The sequence below is a fragment of the Solea solea genome, chromosome 8 (assembly GCF_958295425.1).
Source record: "Solea solea chromosome 8, fSolSol10.1, whole genome shotgun sequence".
NCBI lineage: Eukaryota > Metazoa > Chordata > Actinopteri > Pleuronectiformes > Soleidae > Solea > Solea solea.
The window spans coordinates 23219948-23232356 of NC_081141.1; the positions used below are offsets into that span (position 1 = coordinate 23219948).

At 38.9% G+C, this 12409-nt stretch overlaps 1 protein-coding gene across 2 annotated transcripts in view; it reads right to left on the reverse strand.

Moving 5' to 3' along the window:
• The window catches only part of bmp1a (bone morphogenetic protein 1a), a 51315-nt gene extending 41105 nt beyond the window's left edge, over positions 1-10210 (reverse strand). The window contains exon 1 of one of the 2 annotated variants that reach the window (XM_058636428.1): positions 9934-10210. In XM_058636428.1, the coding sequence (XP_058492411.1) occupies positions 9934-10087 (154 nt within the window). In that variant the 5' untranslated portion in view covers positions 10088-10210. The remainder of the gene's footprint in view (positions 1-9933) is intronic. The other variant, XM_058636429.1, reaches the window with a different exon arrangement.
• Between the last annotated feature and the right edge of the window lie 2199 nt (positions 10211-12409).

The following is a 12409-nucleotide window of genomic DNA, read 5'->3' on the forward strand; positions in this document are numbered from 1 at the left end:
ACAGCAGTGGAGATTGAAGTGAGCAAATGCGTGGCCCGGTGACATAAGGACATCATTTCCCCCGGGGACAGCAGTCGTCCTGGAGACGCAGTTGCAGGTTTATGGAGAGACTCGCAGGGATTGAGAATTAATCCCCCTGTCTCCTGGCCATAATTATCCACAGACGCATGGTTTTAGGAATCTTTTGTGCACAACTCCGTCCTGGGATTGAGAACAGGTTATGGAGAAAGGTGATAAACTCATCGAGAAACAGAGAGCTGTAATGATATTGGGCACAAAGCGAGAGAGACGGGTGTGTTGTTCCGTAGATTAAAGCTCAGGGAATGTGGCAGATGGCAAGTGATCACCACAGAGCACAGTGCGCCATCCCTTTCCAAACACTATTCATTACCTAAATGAGAACAGCTGCAGTAATAATACTAATATCTATGCAGAATAATTGGGATGGGACATTATGAAAATTTGCAGTCATGATTATCCTGACCAAAAATAATTACGACTTGTAAAAATATCATTTATGGATTGTTAAATGGAAACAGGAGAATTCTGACACAACCAGAGAGGGTTGGGAATCTTTTTTTTTTGTAACAAATGCATGTTACTAATATAACAAAAAAATTCATAACGTAATATCTCTCGCTGCCATCTTAATCTAATCTCACTATACCAGTGTGTGAATTATATGTGAGGAAGAGGAGGATGATGAGAGAGGAAATTATCTTATTGGTAATAAATCTGTCTCCTGTGAAAAGTCCGTAGCCTACTTTGATCGACCTATTTACACCACTGTATATTAAGGTTGGTGATGACGGTGTTACTTCAAAAACTCAATATATCCTCAGGTGGTACTTAGTATAAAAAGTTTGACAACCACTGAAAACCAATATTCAATAAAATAATTTTAACTAATGTCAGTTTATCACTAAAAGAAAACAAAAAAAGAAGATAAAATGCAACCTCTCCTCTGTCATAGATTCTTTTTTTTTATTATTAAACTAATCCATCATAATCTGTCTCATCTCAGACTGTGCCCCCCCCCCCGTCAATCAGTGGATCCAGCCAGATTACACATGAGATCTCAATCGAATTAATCCCATTGATTCGTGCCCCCAGCCTCAACCTCTGCGGTGTCAAATACTCCAGGACTGTTGTTATAAATCTTCTTCTGTGAATACCAGAGCACGACATCTGCCACTGAAACATGCACAAACATCAATACTAAGCCGGTATAGACACTAACAGCGGCTATATTTAGCAGACCAGCTCCACTGCAGAGAGACGTTCACACAGTCTTTCCACATACAAGGCCCAGTGATGAGGGACGAGGGAGGCTGGCCAATATGTAAACCTGGACCGCATCACAATACCCTGGCACCACCTTTCACAGTCTGTGTTTGGTAACAAACGCTGCATTTGAATTCCAATAGAGGCCAATTGTACATTGAGTTTTAGGTGATTACTATCTAATGACAGAGCAACTATCACTTTTCAAGTTTCACTCTGTGGAAGCTCCTTTTTTGACAAATGGTGGCCATTGTCCCTATCACTCACTGTTTGTTTAAAACTGTTTTTTATTTTATTTTTTGAAGTAGCTACCTAGCGCAAGGCAAACCATTTTTTCATTGGAAGTGAATAAAATGGAACATAACGCTAGTTACTATTGTGCATCTTTTAATTTGGTCCTACTCCCCAGCTGCTCCAAGTCCTAAACACGTAAGGTTAGCCACAAACATTCATGGATAAATGCTAGGCTAAATGCTATGCTAATGGCCAGGAAGTAAAATGTGTGTCATATCATTACACTGCAAATGACGCAACCATTTTGATTGCTCAAATTGTTTTGTTTCAATATGAAAAAAAAGTAGGGTTGGCTTCACACATTCATGGCTAACTGCTAGACAAAAGGCTAAGCTAACGTCTAGAAAATTAATATGTCATAGCATTACACTGCAAATGACACAACTATTTATTTAATTTAATTTTTTTAAATTGCTCAAATTGCATTGTTCCAATAGGTAAAAAGTAATGTTGGCTACTAACATTCATGGCTAACCGCTACTCCAAAGGCTAAACTAACAGCCAGAAAATGAATATGTCATAGCAGTACACCGCAAATGATGCAACTATTTATTTTTTCAAAAAATTGCTCAAATTGTATTGTTCCAATAGGTAAAAATAAATGTTGGCTACTAACATCCATGGCTAACTGCTAGGCTAAATGCTAAGCTAATGGCCAGAAAAGGGTGGCATGCCATAGCATCACACCAAACATGACACAGGAATTTGCATCACTAAATCAATCATCCATCCATCAATGGATGAAGAGGCAATTAACTTGTTCACATGGGTCTCGCATTGACACTAACACCGATCAGAACCTAAGTGGATAATGATGAATGCTGATTAAACACATTCTCAGTGGTAAAAACTGTTTACACACATGTTTAAATTGTTTTTTTTCACAGTGGGAATTGTTTATAAGAAGATTAAGATGAGAAAGAGCAAAAAAAACTCTAAAAAAGGCAATGATGTAAATATGGAACGTTTCTCCTGTGGAAAAGCAACACCATCTGTTTCTTCTGCAAATGCTTACCGTGACATTTCCCCACACAGCAATTGCAGCTGAAGGCAGACGAGGGGAAAAAAGGCCGGTCATTTGCAAAAAGGTAACTAAGGTGTAATTTGAAGTGCGCCTCTGGCTGAGTCTCTTGTTTCCATGATTTAAGCAATTATTTTTCAATAAATGCCTGAAGACTCATCAGCCACAGCTGGTCAAGACTTGAGTTACTGTCACTGCGCTACAGCTTCAATCTTGCTGAGGAGAACAACTCCTTCAGCTGCAAAGGGCACACAGCAAGGGACTGCCACCCTTTTAACATTTCACACTCCATCAAGCCCATTAGCAGATTGGATTTCCCAGCTCATCCCTGCCACTGATTACTGATATACCCCACTCCCCGTCGAACCCCACTCTAATGACTCATCAACTCGCCAGCCATTTGTCTTTTTAAATGTCAGCGATAGACAGAATTGAGCTCCTGACATGGATGAATAATTCATTGCCACACTGCAGGGATTTTCACCTTCGACAAAACTTATTTTGACTGACCAGACGTCATACTTTTGGTTTAGACAGCAGACAAACACACACAGGCTGGCGTGACGAAAAAGCGTGTTTGTTTCTGAACAGATGTCCAGAGCAAACTTTAAATGGGTTTGTGGATTAACTAAATCTGGAGGATATCTTCAAACCTCCACACTTTCCATAAATAATAGCTGAGAAAACACCTTAGTTATTCACTACAGGTGGAAGGGCACAGAAGAACGACTCTTCCTGAGAAACAGCGCTGCAGCACCGGTTAATTATGTAGTAAAAAAAACAACGACAACAACAACCACAGTGAATAATGAAGAAGGGAAGCATAAGATGCTCATTAGTGTGGGCTTATTGGGCATTTTTGAGCCATTCAAATTAGCTTTTACCCAACACATTTGTTGTTAACTCAGGCTTCGTACCGAGACTTGGTGTTGATGTAAGGCAAGATTAGTTATTACTTAGCTTCGACGACAAACATATTGTTCCAGCTAATGCACCGAGATCTTGCCAATAGATTGGCTCCCTAATCACCTGAACCCTGCAGTGAGAGAAGTGGCAGGGGTCCTGTCCTGTAAAAAAAACACCCAGTGTGGGCTCACTTATGCAGTTTGCATTCCATAATAAAACAAAAGAGTCTGCTTAAGTGTTGCTTGAAGGCCCAATCACGGAGTTCAACAGGCCCATCACGATGCAAGAGCAGGACTGAAGGACAGAGCTGGATAACGAGTGTCATCTGCTTTGAGCTGAGCTTTGAGTTTTTTTTATTCTGTGCTCAGAATGAGACACAAATGACCAAAACTTTACAAATATATGCACAGAACACAGCAAAAGAACTAAATTAAATAAATAAATAAAAAACTGCTTATACCCTATTACCATTGGTAAATTTGTTTTTGACCAGTGTGATTCAGCGCATTAACATGCATAAAAGTCCAGTTTCCTAATTCAGTTTCCTTAATGTCATGTAAAATCCAACTAAAATCAAGATAGTTTTAGTCAGACTAACATACCTGAATAATACAATTTATAGTCCGATTACTCCTGCAGGTATACACTTAGTCAGACTGGAGTCGGACTTCGCGTTCTGCGCATGCACCAAAATTTCCTCCTGCAGTACTGTTGCTGGTAATCATACAGCGACGTCAACACAGCAACCCCAAGAGCCATGCTCTTTGTATACTGATTAACATGTACAGCAGGTACGAAACATACAGAACCTATATAGGGAGATACAGCGCCACCTACTGAGGCGGAGTCAGACGTACACAACCAATAAATTGACTCTCTCCTCGGCATGAATTCTCAGACCCTGCAAGTTGTCCGATTGCCTGTCTTAGTCAGACTGCGGGCTTAGATCGATTCCACGACTGATTTACTATGAAACAAATATGACAATTGTGGCCTAGGAAATCCTGAGTTCTGACAACAAATGGAACGCAGAATTAGACATGCATTCATCCTCCAGCTATTAGCATAGCCATTAGCTATGAATGTTTATTGTGCACTCTACTTTTTACAACTGGAGACAGCAATCAATATTGATACCCTCAGTCAAAAGTAAAAAGCGTTGCTGTTGTTTCCTTCTGTGTTTGTGAAGTCAAAATTCCTGCATGTGTGAAAAAACCCCACTGGCATTGGGTTTGAAATTTACGATTTAACATTATCGTCAATTTCCCAATATCACAAGACCAAAAGTTCTCAAATGATAACCGAAGTTTGGTTTCAACGATGACAGAACTACAGAGACCATAATCACACATGTGACAGTCATACTCACCTCTACTTCTCTGCGTAAAGTACAGCAAAAATGGTAAGTGCTGCAAAAACAGACCATGGATGTAGGAGAGGGAGATGAAGATTTTGAAACACTGAATGTCATAGCGGCATTTAAAGCTGCAAGTGAAGCAGTTTGGTTTCCCCGTGTCCAAAAACGTTAAAAAAGGAGGAAACGGTAAGGGACAAATGAAAAACAATATGCAGACACTGCCAGACTGCAGTGACCTACACTTCAGAGAATATGCGTAACATGAGAACCCGCTTGGCAAATTGTCACCCTGAGGGGAAAAAGAAAGGTCCAGCCAGGCCAAAAGACTCTAAAGGAAGCGTTTACAACCTCACGTCCCTATGATGACATGATTTACTGCAGTGCTATCGTGACATTTTGAAATCGCTTCACCCCAAACGATCCTCCTCTCAAGAATGATGTTGATGGAAGAAAGAACTTTTAAAAACAAGATATTTATATTTTAAAAACAGAAAATAGAAATCGAATTATTGTGTAAGTCAGACTAAGGCCGAATTTAGAAAATACATGTAAACAAGTTGCACAAAACAACTTACTATTTATCTATGAATATACTCCTGCATGTATGCGTTCAACTGGACCTAAACTGACCAAGGCATCCTGCACATGTTTTGGACAGACGAGGAGACCAAATGTATACTCCATCAGCATAAAGTATTCAATATTTTGAAGTTAATGGATGGTAGAAGGATACAAAATGGAGACTGGGGACTGAGTAGCCGCTAGCTAAAGTTGTTTTGGTCTGTGATGTGATATATCAACCTGAAACATGGTGAAATTCAGACCGGTGCTTTTTGGACAGACGAGGATACCAAATGCTCTGTCAGCATAAAGAAGTAAATATTTTGAAGTTGAGGCATGGTAGCAAGACACAAAATGGTGCTCAGGGACCAACTAGCTGCTAGTTAAAGTTATTTTGGTCAGGAATAGATCAACCGCAAAAGTAGTTTGAAGGGGGCATATCAGTGTAGGGGAGTTCAATGAATCATTTGACTATATGCATGATGGTTTGGCATGGTTTTCAATAAGCCAGGCGACTCTTTCCAGTAAGCTTAGAGAAAAAAAACCCTGACTGCTAAAAGACAATGTAAACGTTTTCCATTGATTTGAATCGCAAAATTTACCTCAGAAAGTTTCCCCTTAGCGACAACTGACCGCAGGTTATGGAGCCAGCTTGTATTTTAGAGGAAGCTGTAGAAGTGATGCTCCACATAATGGGACTAATGACAGTTGTCTAATGAAACGGTGTAGTTGAGCGATAACCTTATTGACTGACTGTTATCAAAAAACAATCCAGTTGTTGGTCTTTAAAGAAAATGTATTCAAAGTTCATGCTCAACGCTAAGAGGTGAGAGGAAGCACATAAGTCTCTGCTGACAGCATCAAATTCTTCTGCCTGTGGGATAACCTGCCAATACCCCGCGTCAATGGCCTGCACTCACCTCACCGAGGGCCTTTGTGGCACAGAGAGTCACTGCCCGCCACACAACCGTGCTTTCCCTTGGCATGACGTGAATAACCTACAGTCTGTGTGAAGTGCCGGAGCCCAGCACAGGGTAAAAAAGGAGAGCGGAGGGGGCACAGCGAGATCGAGAACACGACTTTCATAAGAAAGGACAAGTGAGGGAAGGTGTGTTCAGGCTGCACACCCACACACACAAACACAACTGTCTCCCGAGACTGTAGAGATTAAGATGTCTGCTTCAAGAGTTAATACAAACATACACAACATACCAGCGACCTCTTTCATGATTAGGATTTAAGCAGTGAAGACAATGAGCGCGACTGGTTCACATTCATTTTTCATTTTGAAAACGAGTGGGTTTAATCTCAGCGTTTGGAAGTCTTAAATGACTTCCTGGGAAGCTGCCAGGTTTGGAGTTCTGCAGACTCAGGAATTTTCCACTGGTTAACTTCCTAAATACATGGCATTACTTCAATGTTATTGCACCACTCGCTCTAATCAATGGACACTTCTATGATGAAGTGATGAGTTTTTGTTGATAGGATGATTATAATTTTTTCGGTCACATTTGTCTCTCTGATTGTCTGAATTCTGGCAGCACTACTTAAGAAGTAAAAACATCTATTTTGATCAGTTTTCTTGGGAATGTAGGTTATGATTTAAAGGAGAAATTATTCAATTTCAATAATAGAGGATAGAAAATAGAGGATAGCATCGACATTGGTTTGTGTTCTAGTCCACACATTGTGTTTCTGAAAATTTACCTTTTTGGTGACTTTTGGCCTTTACACACATTAATTAAAAGGTTGATTTTTCACAATCTCAGTTCACAGTGCTCATATTTATATCTATATAGAGAGTTTTCGTCTTGTAACGTCATCACGTTTGTTTACATGAGAGTTGTGTAATGGTGTCTGATGTGGCCAAAATTAAGCTAGTTTTAGCATTGCTACTTCGAATTTTAACAGGTAAACAAGAACAAAAATCCAGATAAACTGTGTACGTGTTAGCATACCAAAACGTATGTCGTATATATAGCCACCTATTGACTTGACACATTCTGACAGCAACAGCAGTGGACAAAGATGTTTTTGTTTTTAAGTATGGACTGAATTATTTTTAAAACTGTAAAAGGAAAATCGCACGTTTTGGATGGACTAGCGCCTTCCCTTCCCTACACACCACTACTCTGTGTTTGTCTGTTTTATACGTGACACACACACAGCAAAGCAGCTGTTTTCGGTGTACGGAATCATTAGAAATCAGTTAATTAAAAATATTTGTTCACAGAACCATTCAGTACTTGCTGCATGACCAGAGCGCAGACTGAAATACAGCTGAACGGGTTGTGATTTGGCTCACAATCGCTGGCTTTCAGCAGTGCTGTCGCTAAATACAACAGACTCCTCCGTTAAATATTGTGATTTTAGACATTTCCTTGCTAAATGTTGGAGATTAACGGGTGTTTTAACGCGCGTTTTCAGGATTTGTTCCTTTTTAACTAATCTACAGTTCAGCATTGTTCGTTTTGATTCTTGTGTTGGATGTGACGCTTGTGATGTGACCACAGTCTGTCGACGTTACATTTTGGCACGACTCAGCTTGCCTCGAACCTTGCCAGAGCAGGTACTAAAAATTAGTGTTAGCATTGCTAATGGGACTTTTAACATGCTAACATGTCGTTTGTCTGCTGGAGCAGTTTGTTTTTGTTTTTTCCGATCGGCCAAATAGGCTTTAAAGTGGCAGTTGTTTTGCCACCTGTTGACTTGGCATGTGTGGACAGGGTTATTTTTAAAACCCGAGGAGGAAAACCTCAGTTTTTAAAAATATCCACTTATGAGTGAACTAGGCCTGAGTGCCTTCCCAGGTTTTCTTTACCAATTTGGAGCTAAGTGGCGCTCATAAGTGGTAGCTAGTAAGAAAGAGAGAAATCCATAAGTGAGTTTTAAAAAAGATCAAATAAAATATCTTCAGTTTGACTTATTTTTCACCTGAATACAAGTCATTATGTTTAACTTTTTCTTTCTTGACATCAAAGTAAAGGACAAACATGAAACTCTCTCCTCGCAGAGTTCTCGCGACTGCATTAGAAACGTCACACGACTCACTGCAAGCATTTTCCTGAGAGGAAGCGGCACGACAGAGAAAAACGCTGACCTCCGCAAACCACAGAAAGTGATCAGATAGACTCAGTGCAGTGATGTAATTGAAAAATGAGGTGGGGGGGGAGAGAGAAAATAAAAGAGAGAAAATCAATAATTCCTGAAACATCAATTCTGGAGGTTGTGCAGACACTGATATATGGAGTTTGAATATAGTGGTTTATCAAGTGTGGTGTAAAAAAAGAAAAGAATTGGAGATAGTTGCTTAGAAGGAAGGAGAAAAGCAGGTGGGTGTTGGAAGAGCTGGAGAGAAACTTCAGAGAGTGGGAGTTCGTACTTGTGACCGCCTGCAGACGAGCCCGGAGGAAACCACAGAACAAAACCATGCTCTGCTCAAAAGAGGATGACTAAATCTGGGCGACTATCGACCATGACATCCTCACAGTGATTGAGCGCTGGGAAAGTCCCCGCCGAGGCAAAGCGACGTATATAATATAAACGGAAGAACAATATAAACACGGCACTTGAACGGCTTGGTGTAAACAGGAAGCAGCATCTTGACGTGTACACACACACAGTTCACGTGCAGCCTGACCCCTGTCGAGTTCACGTTTACACCACAAGACTCAGGGAAAAAATGATGGAGAAAAGAGATCCAAGTGTCAGACACAATCATCCAGGACCTTAAGGTCATATGAAATCTCTCTCTCTCTCTCTCTGTCCATGTGTCTGTAACCTGAATACTTTCACCAGACGGGAAACACAATCTGTTTAAACTCCACGTCAAAAAAAAGAGGGGATTTGGCAAAGTCGAAGAAAATTAATTTTAAAAGACAGGTCAGATAATGCTGTGGCCAAATAATGATGCAGGTCTGAGCTCAGCAGACATATTTATACTTAAGACAAACCACCAGCAACACAAGTGTGTGTGTGCATAATGTCTATGCTCCACTGTACTCTCTCTTCTTTCCCCTCCTCCACTTTATTTTAGTGGCTTGTGAACAGCCGGTGAAAAAAAAAGGACTATGACAGATAAATAAAGAAAGAATTCCTTTGTTTTTCCCGCAGCTCAGTAATTTAATTGTATTAAAAACCACACAGGAGTCACTGCAGGGATATAAAAACCAAAAAATGATGCATTTGCTGCAAAAACTTTTCAGCAAACATTGAAGCCCAAACTTTTCCAGAGACTTTCAATCTCAGTCACACACAAAAATCCTCCTGCAGCCACAAACACAAGCTTTAAACTGTCACTCAGCACAAAACAAAGCTGCACACTGTAGTTGTTTAGTGGTTTTTAAACTACATGCACTGCTGTCATCTCTGCCACAGCGTCAAATCTGTGCACAGAACAAAAAAAAGAAAAAAGAAAAAAGAGGAGTCGTGGCATGTTTGTACCTCCATGTAAATATAAGGTTTATCACACAGCGTGGAAAAGAAGAAAGAAAAAAAAAACAAATCTTACCAGCTTTACATGGATCCTTGTAGTCGATCGCCTCTGATGTGGCAGTGGAGTCCACATAGTAGCCCGGATCAATCGCCTCCAAATCGATCGCCAATATCGCGCCGAGACACGGCAGAAGAAGAAGAAGAAACAAACATCTCGCCGCGAGATCCATGATTGTGGTGGGGGAGACGGCGAGGAGCGAGGGATAAAGGTAAAGGAAGAGAGAGGGACCAGAGAGAGAGAGAGAGAGAGAGAGGAAGAGAGAGAGAAAGAGAGTGAAGGAAAGAGAGAGGGAGAGAGAGAGAGAGAGAGAGAGAAAATGGGAGGTTTTGGGGGAAATGAGATTCCTCCGGAGGGAGGGCGGGTTTAAATCCAGCCTCTCTCCGGTGTCTTTTCTGCTCTGGGGGCAGTGATTTGCTCCGGGCTGTGGGTCAAACTTTAGTCATTCTCTGTCTCAGCTGGAGCCACTGGAAAAATGTTGGGATAAAAAAACACAAAAAACATGATCACGTGTGCAAAAAAAAATAGTAGTAAAAAACAAAATTTCACACACATATATATATATGTGCATATATTACGATTAAAAAATAGAAAACAAGAATAATATTTATTTAGATATATTTTATAACACATTATAAAATTGTGCATTTTTCATTTACAAAAAAGTAAAACATCTATTTATTATTTATTTATTTATTTATTTATTTATTTATTTAACAAAAAGTTAAAAAAAAGAAATACATTGAACCCCTTTTGGACCCAGAGATAGTGAAAGAAAAATTGGAATCAATTTAATCTTTACTTGATGAAAAGTAATTTATTTAAATTTATTCAACCCATAAAAGACAAATTGTCTATCTATTTAAACTATATTTAACCAGGAAAAGTAATTTTTTTTATATCAATTTAGCCAAAATGCTTTTAAAATGTGTTGAACTTTCAAGTAGATGTCATGATGATATTTATTTATTTATTTATCTATTTTATTTTGTAGAACTGAGTTGGAGACTGACCTTAACATTAGATAACTCATGTTTTTGAATGAATGTATGGATATTTATGTGTTTATTTGATGTCCACATGATTATGCGTTTCATGTGTGTGAATGTATATAAGTATACTTCCATATGAAGAGCATATTCTCAGAGTTTGTTTATGTTACAGTCGGTACAGCCGGTCACATTATCCACAATTAATACAAAGGGGGTAAATATTATAAATTAATTAAAATTTTGTTGCAAAATAAGTGTATTCATGAAAGGTTTGGAATGTAAATGCCTATGAAATAATTTTTATTTGATAAAAAAATGTAATTAAATAAATTAAGGTAATTTCATTTCATTAAATAACTAAACTAAAGTATTGGGGTTTGTTACGGGGTCAGTGCTATAGAGGCAGCCATTTTGTACCACCATGTTTTTACAGTAGCCCAGAATGGACAAACTTGTACTACAAACTGTGCCTTTAAGCTTATGGGCAACGACAGAAGAAGATGCTATAGTATCTATAGTATCATAAATGTTGCACTGTTGCCGCTTTCTTGTCTTTTCTTTGGACAACAGATATTTTTTGTATCATTTAGTCTCTTTGAACTAATGTTCACATTGGTAATGTACAAATTCACTGGTGACATTTTTTTAATTTTATTTTATATGAACATAACTTAGTTTTCACTCATTCTTTTTTTTCACTTCTAAAGGCTTTTTATTTTATTAAATTTGTTTACATTCATTTTTTTCTCTCCCTCCATTCACGTGCATGTGTGCAGGCACTGTGCTTGACCTTTTTTCTCATGTCTTCCTCACATAGCCTACAGGGCTTCAGGAAGAAGTTAAAGTGACTACAGCGCCACCTCTTGGCAGTGTGCCCCGTACTACATGCAGAGCTTGTGTAAATCTGAAGTGAACAAACACAGAGAGGAAATGTGGTGACAGTCTCAGTTATGTAATGAATAATACATTAATTATACTGCATGAGAAACAAATTTATTCTCCATCTTGCCTGAAGTCATGTTTTTCATCTTTGTTTTTAGATCATTATGTGTGGCTACACAGAGATACACTGAATTTATTTATAATTTATTAATTATTAATTGTATCACAACATGCAGAGATAATATGTCTGAGGAGAGGGAGGGATAGCAAAATGATTAACCAAGCTACCAAAAAGTTAGCAAAATAACTAGCTAAGCCACCCTAAACGTTAGCAAAATAACTAGCTAAGCCACCCTAAAAAAACTAATTAGATAGTAAGATAAGATTGATAAGAGAGCTACCTAAACATTAGCAAAAAAGTTAGCTGGCAAGATAAGATAGATAATAAAGCTACCTAAAAGTTAACCAAATAATTATCTAAGCAACCTAAAAGTTAGCAAAACCATTAGCTAGCAAGAACGATAGACAAGAAAGCTACCTAAAAGTTAGCAAAAAATAATTAGCTAAGCTATCAAGAAGTTGGCAAAGAGAATTAGCTAAGCTACCTAAAAGTTAACAAA